This window comes from Plectropomus leopardus, chromosome 16 (assembly GCF_008729295.1).
Source record: "Plectropomus leopardus isolate mb chromosome 16, YSFRI_Pleo_2.0, whole genome shotgun sequence".
Lineage (NCBI taxonomy): Eukaryota > Metazoa > Chordata > Actinopteri > Perciformes > Serranidae > Plectropomus > Plectropomus leopardus.
The window spans coordinates 19,285,956-19,298,383 of record NC_056478.1 but is presented as its reverse complement, the minus strand read 5'-3'; the positions used below and the strand labels follow the sequence as shown (position 1 = coordinate 19,298,383).

The 12,428-nt window shown below is 38.4% G+C and overlaps 1 protein-coding gene across 1 annotated transcript in view; it reads left to right on the top strand.

Annotated features, from left to right (window-relative positions):
* Nucleotides 1–3,874: 3,874 nt before the first annotated feature.
* The window catches only part of susd6 (sushi domain containing 6), a 41,173-nt gene continuing 32,619 nt past the window's right edge, over nt 3,875–12,428 (top strand). The window contains exons 1-2 of the mRNA XM_042503103.1: nt 3,875–4,106; nt 12,182–12,364. Of these exons, the coding sequence (XP_042359037.1) occupies nt 12,223–12,364 (142 nt within the window). The 5' untranslated portion in view covers nt 3,875–4,106; nt 12,182–12,222. The remainder of the gene's footprint in view (nt 4,107–12,181; nt 12,365–12,428) is intronic.

The following is a 12,428-nucleotide window of genomic DNA, read 5'->3' as shown; positions in this document are numbered from 1 at the left end:
TTTTATTTTACCACCATTCTTTTCTAAAAACATGCTGTACAAACCATGTTTTCTTTAAAAAATTGCCAAAATTGGGAGACAGACAATGAGAGGTGGAAGGAAATTACTGGGTCCTGGTGTAAGACATTAAGAGAAGTACAGACTCTGTGAATTACTTATAGTATCATTCATAGGTCTTACTGGACACTCTGTGAGATGGCAAAACAAATACTGGAGATGTGAAATGAACAGAGGCACATTTGTGCTCATGCTGTATGAATGCCAAATAATGAGGACTTTATGGGAAAAAATAATAACATTCCTCGACAAAGTACTTCGTGCAGTGTTGACACTGAACCCAACACTTTGTATATTGAGCATATTGCGACTAGTGTGGTGAATTGACCAAAATAGCCAATTACAAACATTTAATTTTCAAACTGAACAACAGGCAGGACCTATTTTGGAAAATATGGGGCCTGTACATGAAAATTATATTGAATAATTAGGGGGAAATTGACCGGTGTGGAGTGACAGAATAGTGTTTGTTCAAACTACTGCTTACCCTGTGTATATGTGTTATTGTTGCTGTTTATGATGATATTTGTCAAACAGCAATAAAATTTTTTTTTTTTTTGTCATAGCAATAAACTATAAAAACATAAATTACAATGGAATTTTCATATTTGCAGTAGTCCTTGAACACATTGGATTCAATGCTTCCATCAGGGAAAAAATATATATATCGCAGCTTAAAATGGTAATATTTTAACAAAATCACTTTATTCTATGTCTCATTTAGAATTTTGCCACAAAAAATGCTGAGTGAAAATCAAAGGTTTTTTAACTCCAGGATTTAATTTACAACTTTTAACACTCTACCATTAAAGGATGAGTTGTGTTTTTTTTTAATCTAGTAAGTAATGGTGGATGGAGGGTCATGTATTTTCCCTAAGTCCCTAAGTCAAAAATCTTTGTAGCTTCAGGAAGAGCAAAAAAAAAAAAATTAAGTCACACCACCTCCTCAGATTTATATAGAACAGTCCCTGACAATTAATTTTGATCCCCTAATACAGTATATGGTATTTACATTAGCTATGTCCTTGCATTATCAGCATGAACACAATAAGACAAGAACAGTACATGATAGGAAACTCATTTACAACACATGCCCCCCCTATGGAATAGATCATCTGATTAGTTGGACCACCTTGCTGCATATATTTTCATATTAATGAGCAAAATGGTAGGACACCGAGCTCAGCTGCCTCATGTTTATCTCCAGGGTACACCTGTGTGTGTCTTGTCAGAGGTTATTTACAGGACTCAATGACATGTCAAGGAGTTTAGCTGGAGTTTTATCCAATTAATCATTGGTTGGCCAGTGCCAGGACTTCAAACCCTCTGGGATCATGAAGCGAGAGGAATCTTTCATACGCATAACAGGGACATTAAGACAGGAGAGGGTGTTCGCAGAGATAAGGCAGGGCGCCAGCATTAACTGGAAATGGAGAAAGTGAAAGTAAATGTGGATTTAGTAACAGCTAGATAAACGCACTTTTAAACATCTGACAGGAGCCCTGTGTTTGTGCCAGTTACATGATATGTTAGAGTTTTAACTAATGGCAATCAGTTTTGGACTTTGAGGTGCCTTTTTGAGACACAATTTTACATTGAGAGTAGTACGTCTGTAGTCATTGCTGGAGTTTGAATTTCCTTTCTGCCAACAGCTGATGCATGAAATTCATAAGAGTGGACCTTTGCACCATTTTCTTAATAAGTACAATAAAATCATAACAAGTATAGAGACAGAATATTTAAACATTTCAAGGACATTACTACAAATATAAAAAAGTAGAAGGAAACCATAGATAAAACTGTTACAAATTTAATAACCATATATAATGTATAGAATATTAAATCTCAATAGGCTTTCAAAAAGATGGCTCACCTTGCTAAATATTGAAATATTAAAAATTGAAACTGTATAATACGGATGACATTATACTAACGTCAAGCCATCTCTGGTTTATGTCTTCCAAGTCAACATTTCTCTAATAAACCTTATTTAGATGGCATGGCTGGCCCTTGTATTTAATGGGTTAAAAAAAAAATCAACAAGCTATTATATATATTTATATATATATGAAAAGCATGAATGGTTCAGTGTTTTATGCTCTCTATCTTTAGGACAGAGATGTTAAGATATGCACATACTTAAGGGTGTAATGTGGGGTGTTAAAAAATTGCATCTTTTGATGTTTCTTTGAAGTGACGCATTATGTTTCACAAGGTTACAGTGCAGAGTGAACAGCGGTTGCAGATACAATGAGAAATCTCACCTTTCCCCTCTAGAGTGAATGAAAGTAATATTCCACCCACTCTTTCTCTTCTATCGTCTATGTGCATGCACATTGTGTAGATACAGTGCAGTGCATAATGGAATATACTCATAGGCCCACTGTACAAACACATTCAGATCACATGTCTTTTTATCCATCACCTATGCGCCACTCATCCGAATGTACATCTAATGCTTATGCAGGCTGCGATGATGTACTCTCTCCAGCAGCAACAGCTACAAAGAAAAGACATATCAGATGATCTAATGAAACAGTCTTGTGAAAGCACCAGCTAGACTCTGTGTGAATTGTCAGGGATGACAGAGATATTGCAGTTGCAGTAAGATCTTTTCAGATGGTATAGCTATAGGTGCTCCCAGATATGTTTTTTAGATGAAGCAGAAGCAGAAAAATGCATGATAAAAAATAACAGACATAGCTCAGCATGCAACCATCAATGTATCAGAAAGTAAAAACATTATTAATAATAACAACAACAATAATGGTAATAATAATACATACATACAATACTTTTCTAAACCAGTGTTTCAGTGCATTTAAAATCATACATACACACATACATACATACATACATATACATACACACACACACACTTTATATAGCCATTAAGATATCCAAAATTCAATTTAGACTATTCTTTTGTATTGTAGCATTTTAATTGTTGTGTTTAAACAGGTAGATAAGATTCATTTTCATGAGACATATATTCTATTTCAATTCAATTCAGTTCAATTCAATTCAAACCTTATTAAGGATTCAGCTCACAAAGATGCCAATAGAAAATAAAACAAGATAATGTCAACAAAATAAAATGAAAAGGGGCATAGAAAAAATATATACATAAAATACATAAAAACATTCCACAGTGAATCAGGTATTTACATACAGACATGACTGCCATTGGCTCCAAATTCCAGACGTAAACCTCACCAAACTAATTTCAGCATTGACGAGAGCCAAAATAACACCACTTTCAGAGTTTCCCCACCCTGCACATATACCTATGAATCAGGTTTCTTGGATTTCTTATTTCAGATTTCTTAAATTTATTGTCATATATTTACAACTACATTTAAATTGTCCTTGTACAGTCCATTGGATAAATTACTTAAATAATTAAAACACTTTTTTTTGTTGTTGTTGCAATTAATGGCTCTCTGAAAGTTGTTTTGTTTATTTTAGTGATTGTGGATATTCCTCATATTTTCATGAGGATATGCCATCAGTGCAGCCAGGCATCTCAGCCTTTCTGATAATCACACATTATAACTGTACATTTTCATAAAGGTATTCTCTTTTTAAACACATACATCATAATGCATGTTATTTTTTATGTCTGGTTAAGATATTTTTTGGCTTTCATTGTCCTGAATTTTTATGTATTTTTCCCTTTTTTTGTCCATTTCCTTTGTCTCCTCCACCGAATTCGATGCTTTTATTTTGAAGTCGAACCTTGTGGTTGGCTTGACAGATTAGGATCCGCCCTTTTAACGAGGTAGCCATGGAGACCGCGCAAGAGCGAGGCAGCTGGTAGAGTTCTCACTGCGAGTGTTTCCGCTCACCTAAAATAAAGAGCTGGCGAGCCGAGGAGGACCAGGAACAACAGAGCAGCACTGACGGAACTAAAACGACGAAAACATCACATATATATTTTTGGTGTTATTTTGCCTCATTCTGGTTTTGGGTGTCTCTATTTTCACCACCGTTAATGCCTCGATTGTGAAGCAGTGAGAGGAGGGCTCGCGCTGGTAACCTTTGCGTTGGTGAGTCTTGTCTGTTTTTTTTTTTTCGCAAGCTAAGCACACATAGGCCAATACGAGATCTCTTGCGCTTGTCTTTCTCTTTCCGTCCGTTTATATTTGTTGATAACGCCATTAAAAATACGAAACATATTTCCCACGCTAGGAGAACATTAAATATTATGTCAAAGAGAACAATGAGTTGTCAATTTGCGTTTAACTAACTAGCTTAAGTATGTTGTTAATTGAGCTAGCCGTGATAACTGACAAACGTTAATAAGCTATTTGTTACGGTAAATTGTATCTTTGGACAAGTCTACCATAGCCAAGTGGTTTTAAGTTTTAGTCATATACAATTTATTAGCGTGACAAAGTGCTCAACGAAACAATAAAACAAGGAAACCGGCTCGAGCAGCTAGTTAGTCCTGTAACAGTCAACAGCTGTAGCGTTACTGTATTGTTACATTTTGTTCATGTACAGTTAAAAAAAACGTTGTCGCACAATATCCAAATTATTTCTGTGGTACTAACGTGAGATTAAATGAAACAAAGACCAACAATTGTACATGTAGCTATATTGTTAAAATGGGTTTGCTCTGGTTTTGTCTTTGTTTTTGTCTTGTGTGTGTGTGTGTGTGTGTGTGCAGTCCTGGCAGCCCACCACACTCTTTGTTTAAATAGCTCGCAGTACAGTTGCACGTGTCGAAGCGTGTGACTCTGCTTTAGAGCTACCATCAAGCCAGTTGACCACGTTTCATGCAGTTGCAGGGATGTGTTATTGAGTTTTCAGGGTCTGCCTTGCTCAAATATTCTTAACACTGCAATTTTCCACTCCCTTGCTTGTTCCAGTAAGAGTTTCGTGTTTGCTGGGAAGGGTTAGATATGACACCTAACCACAGCAAAGGGCAGGGAAGTCCAAAGGTGGGCTGTTGTTTATTATGATGATGGAGAACGAATATTAAACACATTTGAGAGATTTATGAAGTCAGGGAGAGGAGGGCATCTGGGACTAATGTTCCCTCTAAGCAAATAGGTTATGTGCTGTGTCTAATGTAGGGCTAACCAATGTTTTGATCAAATTGTTGTGCACCACATGTTGTTGTGAGAGTTGGGGATAATGTATTTCCCTCACTGTTTATACTCCTTTATGGTAAGAGTGATCTCAGTGTTATGATCTGCTTTGATATGGGTTTAGTCAAAAGGAGAAAATTTGGTGTCAGCCAAAAATAGCTGAGATGTTGCCGCATTTACTTTATTTTATCATGCTTTGTAGCAATAATGTAGGCTATAAAGTACATTGATAGTTGGTTTAGTCAACATTGCCTACCAAAACCAGTTGTGTTCTTATTTTTTAACAAAATGATTAAAAATTATGATTGCTGTAAATGAATCGAGACCCCACATGTATAAAACCCACTGTCCCTGAAAAGTGTCCTGACTATTGCAATGAGATTTTCACAGTACAATAACCATCTCAGAAAATATCACAGTATAATGGTATTACAGAGTTGTCAGAATGACCCTTAAAGTAATGAAAACACAAGGGTTAGTTGTGGTTGAGCAAATGTTTTATCACCACAATGAAGACCTGATACCATCTTTTAGTGGGAAAATGTGTAAAAAGTCCTTCTTTTTTAAAATAATTAAAACAAAGGTGAGATGCTTTGTCCAGTTGCATTTTTGTTTTTCAAACTCATAGATAAGCAAATGTACACAGTATGACCTTTCATTTCACAGTATACCTTAAAAGCGGTTTATTGCTTCTAGTCCCAACAGTAGGCTACTTTATCTAACAGGACAGTGTCAAGTGACCAAATATAAAAATGAACCAAACAGTATGATGTTTGCTTTCAACCATTGCTCCACATTCCTGTAGAAATTCAGTAAATAAGATTTCAGATATCAACAGTTCCCAGTGTTTGCCTGCATATTTATGGGCAGCTTATTTTGCTGGACTGTGTTTCATTTTTATGTCTTGATTCAAACCTAAAGATGTTTTTCACTGTCGAAATGATTAGAGTTAATTTTATTTTTTCATTTTTTTAAAGCGTCACAATCACTCATTTGACTCCCATTGTTCTAATTGACTTGTTTTGTCTTTACACATTGTACTCTCTCAGGCCTTCACAGAGGAGCTAGCAGATATACAATGGCCAGCTTTAATGGTTCTCAATTTAAAACCCATTGTGCAACTGCAGTGAGATGTTTATAACTCCCAGTCCAGCATTCGGAGGCTTTTTCTGTTTGACAACATAGCTTAGAGAAAACATCTTGTGAGCACAGATAAGAACACTGTGTTTGGCTTCAGTCCCATTCTCAGATTTCCCCACCTTTCACCACTGTCAACAAAACATATGACAGTGTTTCTCTTGTTTCATCTTACCTCTCTCTCCTTATGTTCTTTCTCTGCACTTTTTTCTCTCCATCTTTCTGTCTGTTCGTGTCCCCTTCCTTGCGGCAGTACAGAGGGATGCTCGTGCGCTTTGGGGCTTAACACCACAGAATACTTCATAACAAAGGGTCCTTTCTGTGCTGCCATGCAGAGCCACATCTCTGGGCTCCCTCCGCAGGCCCAGGCGGGCTCCACCAGCAGCAGTAGCATTGGGGCCTGTCGGGTGGAAATCTCCTCCCGGCTGTTTCTTTGGCACACTGAGTGCTCTCTGTTCCCGGACACATGCCTGCGCTGCTGCTCTCCTTGGCTCCCTTTGCATACCAGGAGCCTCGGGCAGCTGAAAAACTGCAGTAGCAGCCTGCTGGCTGGCTGGTTGTTTCACTGCTGTCTAAGGTGGAGAGTTGCATTGTTTTTTCCCCAAGTGGAGCACTAAACAGACAGTGTATGTATGCTGGAAAAACATCCAGTTTCTTAGTTAAATGAGCTAAAACACAACTGCTATTTTTAACTATGTCATTCAAGCCTGCAACTAATGATTATTTACATTATTGGCAATTTTTTTGGATAGGTAACATCTTCAATTGCTTGTTTGTTTAATCATCAGTTATAAACCTAAAGATATTAAGTAATACAAAGAAAAAACAAATCCACTGTCCCTTCCCAGTATTTCCCACAGAATTAAAATCTATAGCCGTTTTTACATAGAGATTGTGCTAAAGGGACACAACAAAGTCCCCTCTCTATAGCGCCACTTCATTTTTACACAGAACCAAATGTCGGCGGCATCGTGCCAGTCCAGTGTGTGATTATACACTGCATGACAGCATCTCTCAATTAAAAGAGACATAAGGGGCTTCAAAAGTAACACAACAGTGTCGATCTCTAGAGAAACATATACTACATGCGCAGGCAGTGCTTTACAAACAATAACTAAGGCATAACATGTAGGGATGCACGGTCATATCAGTACGTCATTGGTATCGGCAGATATTGGCTTTAAAATGAAATATCAGAATTGACAAACATCCTGATTTCTGCAGATATTACAAACATTACCGTGATATTCTTGCCTCGAACAGGCAGCATAAATGTGGCTTTTTCTGGTGGAAGTTGACATGGTGATGGATAATTTCATCTGTTTATCCGATCAGAGCTGATCAGCTCACATCAGTGGATGAGAGGAGCAGCTGTTGCAGAGGTGGAGAATGCAAACTTTAAGATCCAGTGCAATTAAAGATCAAGTTTCACTGCATCGGGTGTTCTACTGCTCTGTTTGTGCCCAGAGTACGCCCTGTGCTCTGAGAGTGATGCACCGCACAACTGAATGGTATATATATTACAATAACGCTCCTAATGAATGATCCAACTTCAAAAATCTAAAATGAATTGGTGGTGGCAAATGATTTGTTTGGGGCGGCCCTGCTTCCTGTTTCTTGTTTGAAGTCAGGTAGATTTTGCCTTTCTTGCAACATCTGTTTGTATGGGCTGTCCTGTTTCTTGTCATTATGGTTTAAAAAAAAAAATCAAATCTGATAAGTCAGTCTAGATGACTTTTTGCCTTCCCCTTGTATTTGTATTCCTTTCATTTGCCTTTCTGTTGGTGCTTCAAGCATGATAAGATTTATCTCATTCCAGAGACACTTATACTGTGAGTAGTCAGTGCAGTGTTGGTTTGAATGTCAGCCACTTAGAATGACTTTGCAAAGATACTGATAGATATTTGACCAGCATTGTTTGACTATACATACAGCAATGGCACTACAGACCCTGGACTGTGATTTGGGCAAGCTGATGTTACCTATCTGCATGCAGCTGCCGACAGGAAGTGTTTGTTTACATGGTTTGACACAAAATTTTGTTCCAGGAAACGCAAACTAAATCTCCTGAAGTTTAAAATAGCAGCACGTTCTTTAATGTGATATGTCAAGCTCGACATCTTTGGCAGTGTCTGACAGGAAGCCCACACAGTTGCAAGTTAGAAAGTTGACATCTAAACTTGAAGTATTTCTGTGCTTTCGCTGCTGTCAAACTGCCTGATGTGTTATTAATCAATTAACTGCATGAGCGTACAGTCAGCGCATTAAAAGATCTGCTAAAACTTCCTTTTAGGCCCCGAGCTTTGTTGTTGCAGCTAATTGGAATGCTGTATTTTGTTGGATACCTTAGCGCAGAGTTAATGACTTTGTCCTTTCTCAGACGCTCTTGTGTGAAAGCAATTAAGCTAATTCTGCTTAAGTTTTCACTTTGCAAACGTACCGGCCGGTCAATACTCTGCCCTCAGCTCTCTCAGGAGGTCAGCTCTGCATTATAAATGCCTTCCCAAGTGGTTATTTACATCCCAACAAGTGCCTTTTAACCAAACACATGTTATTTTTATGTCCTGTCTGTGACTTTCCTTTGTCCTTGATATTTGTACGACGTTCATATGGCGAGAACATCATTTATGTTAGGCCTCTCTGTAACCCAGGCTATTGCAGCAGGGCTCCAATCCCAACATGGACAAATGAGAAAGTGTCTATGGATCAAATAGCTGGCACAGGTCCCCCGCATGTGTTTTTGACCGTCTGCCCTTTGGCTCAATGCAGTGCCCAAACTGTCCTGCCAAATCCTGCTTACGTCACCCTCTCCCACTGGCATGCACCACATGCAGGTATGCGCCTCCATCCTACTCTCAGGGACATCAGAAAGGTAGCAGAAAATAAGGGGCCCTGCTGTTTGTGTGTATGTTGGAAAATTTCTGCCAATTTTAATGATCCTGATCTTGGGTCATTTAAAATGTAGCCAAATCTGACAAGTTGAGCTTACTTAAATAAATCTAGGAAACCGATTGCCTTGAAAAAGGAAAGTAAATTTAACTACAAATCTTAATTTAGGTTTATTTTGTATCTAAGTGTTATGTTTACTTTAAATTGAACTGTATTTACTTAATTTTGTGAAGTCGTTTAAAAATGACGAGTGAAATTACCTTGTTCTTTCTAAACATCAACAGCTTCAGTAAATCAAGTTAATCTGACATAACTAGATCTTAACAAAGAGGATTTTGTCAATGAAGTTAGGAGATCAATGAGTTCTGTTTCGTTAACATGTTTAGATATGACTGACATATATGCAACTGGCAGAGTGCAGATATATAGCACAGTAAACTTGATTTACTGATGTTGACAAAAACTTAAGAGAGACTGATTTTAATTTAACATTTTTAAGTTGCAGTAAGTTCACAAAATTAAGTAAATAAAACTACATTTTAAGTAAACCTAACAATTAGATATAAAGTAAACATAAATTAAGATTAATAGTTATATTTACTTATATTTTTCAAGGCAGTTGGCTTCCTAGCTTTTTTAAAGTAAAATCAACTTGTCAGATTTTACAGTGTACTACAGGACACTGAAATGTGAAAGCACATGCAGACAGTTACAAAATACAACCTCGTTTGTGCACGTGTGTTTAAAGTTACTTTCCTCATCACTGTAGTTCCGGCCCATCTGTGGCAGTGCCAGTGGCCACGCAGCAGATCTGCAATCAAATTCGGGGCTCTCTAAGTGCAGCCATGCCATTACTGTAGCCATTAGCTCAGCAGCCTGGTGTAACTGTAATGGGCCCTCTGCCCTCTCCTGAGGATATGCTGCCTGCCAGCAAGCTAGTTCCACACAATATGCAACTACTGCTACATCATCCCAATCTCTCTGTAGCAACATATCCAGGACTATGTGCACCTGCATCTCATTTATGTAATGATAGTGTATGTCTCATTTTATCCCCCCCAATCAAACAACAAATGCTTCTAGGAAGTTATTTAAGTTGGTATCATGGAGGGAGATTTGTGAAGAGAGGATGGGGACGTTCTTGTGTGTGTGTGTGCATATGTTTGTGTTTGTCCTCCCGCTGATTTAAAGGTGTCTTACATCACCTCCCCGCTTTTCTCTGTTGTTGTCCAGCTGTTCTGGGAATGCAGCGTTTGATTTATCGTTAACATTTGAGGTATTTTGCAGACATTTGCAACAGATACCACATGTAGTAGATAAAAACTCAGAAAAATAGAACAAAAACATTTTAGCAGCCAGTAATAAGTGGCGCATGGTACAGAACAGGAGTTTATTAGGCTGATATCCTCAGCTGATATTGGCTATAAAAGATACTTTACATCTATCATGGGCTTAAACAGAATTTTGGCCATATGACTGTCTAAAAAATACAGCAGACATTTCAGAAAGCACTTAATGAAGTTATCTTTATATAATGTATCCATCAATCTCTGTTGCTAATAACAATGTGCAGCATATGGCAGAGTGGAATCACAGCTGAGCAGACGGTGGTGCGGCATCTGTTTATCATTCAGCTGTTAAGTGCTGTACCCTCTTTATCACAGCACTTTAATGGCTGCATTTGAGGAATCCCTGTTACAAAGTTTTTGTTTATGTGAGTTTATAAATGCATAAGCAAGACAAAATTAACCAAACAGCAAATACGCTAACAAATGTATAAAGTATTGCAGCCCAAACACAAGGGAGCAGTCTTAAACTTTTACTTCAGGTTTCCCGCGCATCCTTAAAAAGCCTTAAAAGGCATTGAATTCATTCATCTAAAACTAAGGCCTTAATTGGTATGAAAATGTCTTAAATCAATCATTCAAAAGTCATAAAAATGCTAAGAAACAGGGAGTAGGATTTTAGAACAGTTTTTCCTCTGATGTTGCATTGTCAAATTTCCAAGTAACTGGTAAAAATACTTCAATCATAATTGAGTATTTAACCAAATTTTCACAGAAAAGTAAACCAGTAAAGGCGAATCATACAAGGCTCGGCAAAATGGGAACTGAGGCAGAGTGAAAAACACAAAATGACTGAGAAAACTTGCCAAAAAATGCCAGCCATTTCCCAATTCTGTTATATGCTTATCTCCAGCATGAGACAAAGCAGTCAAGTTTTATGTTACAGTAAAAAAAATTGAGCAAAACTGTCCTAAAATCCCCAAGTACTGCTGTAGTCGTAAATATAATCCTGAGAGGCATTTAAAAAGTCTTAAAAAGTCTTACATCCAATTTATCTATAGCTGTAGGGACCCTGTACTTATTTGATTATGAAGCTATGGTAAAATGCAAGCTCCTCTCCTGACTATTAGGAGTTTTTGCAAAAGTTGCAGTTGTAATCACTGTTTGGTTTTGCGCTGACTCTCTCTCACACACTTTTAGCCTCTCTCACTCTAATGCTCCTACCTCATCAGCAGCAGGGATCTGTTTCCCCGTTACATCATCTACAGCAGAGTGTAATGGCTGGTTTATTTAGTTAGATCTTGTGTCAGAGCCAAAAGTGGGGATAGAGGGGAGATCAGAGGAACTCTCCTGCTGCTGCTGCTGCCACTGGTGGTTATAAAAAAAAAAAGAGCGAGGGGAATTGCCGTCTGTCTGCCTGGGGGGTGATTTAAATAGCAGGATGCTGTTTGAGCATTTAAAGTACTGTATGAGAAGAGGAAATACACATTTGTGACGTTGTTATCGGTAAAGCTGCTGCTACTTGATGACGTGCAGAGAGGGCCTTTCCTCTGACACTCTCTCTTCCTCTCATGGTCTTTATAGCTCTCTCACTCTATTCCCTCCTGTCTCTCTGTGTTGCTTTTGGTTACATAATCCTTGCTGAATGTTGATAGTAATCCGCGTCCTCCCTTCCCCCTCCCTCGCTGTCCCTTCCTCTCTATGTGGCCTGGACAGGTTAAGCCGTAGAGGACTCTCGCTGGTCGCCGGAGGAAAAGATGTGCGATGGAATGGTAGCGTTTCAGACGAGAGCCCTGTCCTCCTCCTCTTCCTCCTCCACCTCCTCCTCTCTAGCCCACAGGCTGGCTGCCTCCGCGCTTCTCCTGCTCTTCACCCTGCTCCCTCATGGTCACGCATCAGGTAAGACGCAAACACACAAACACACACATTTTTTTTCTCTCTTCTCTCTGTCTCCGCTCCCACA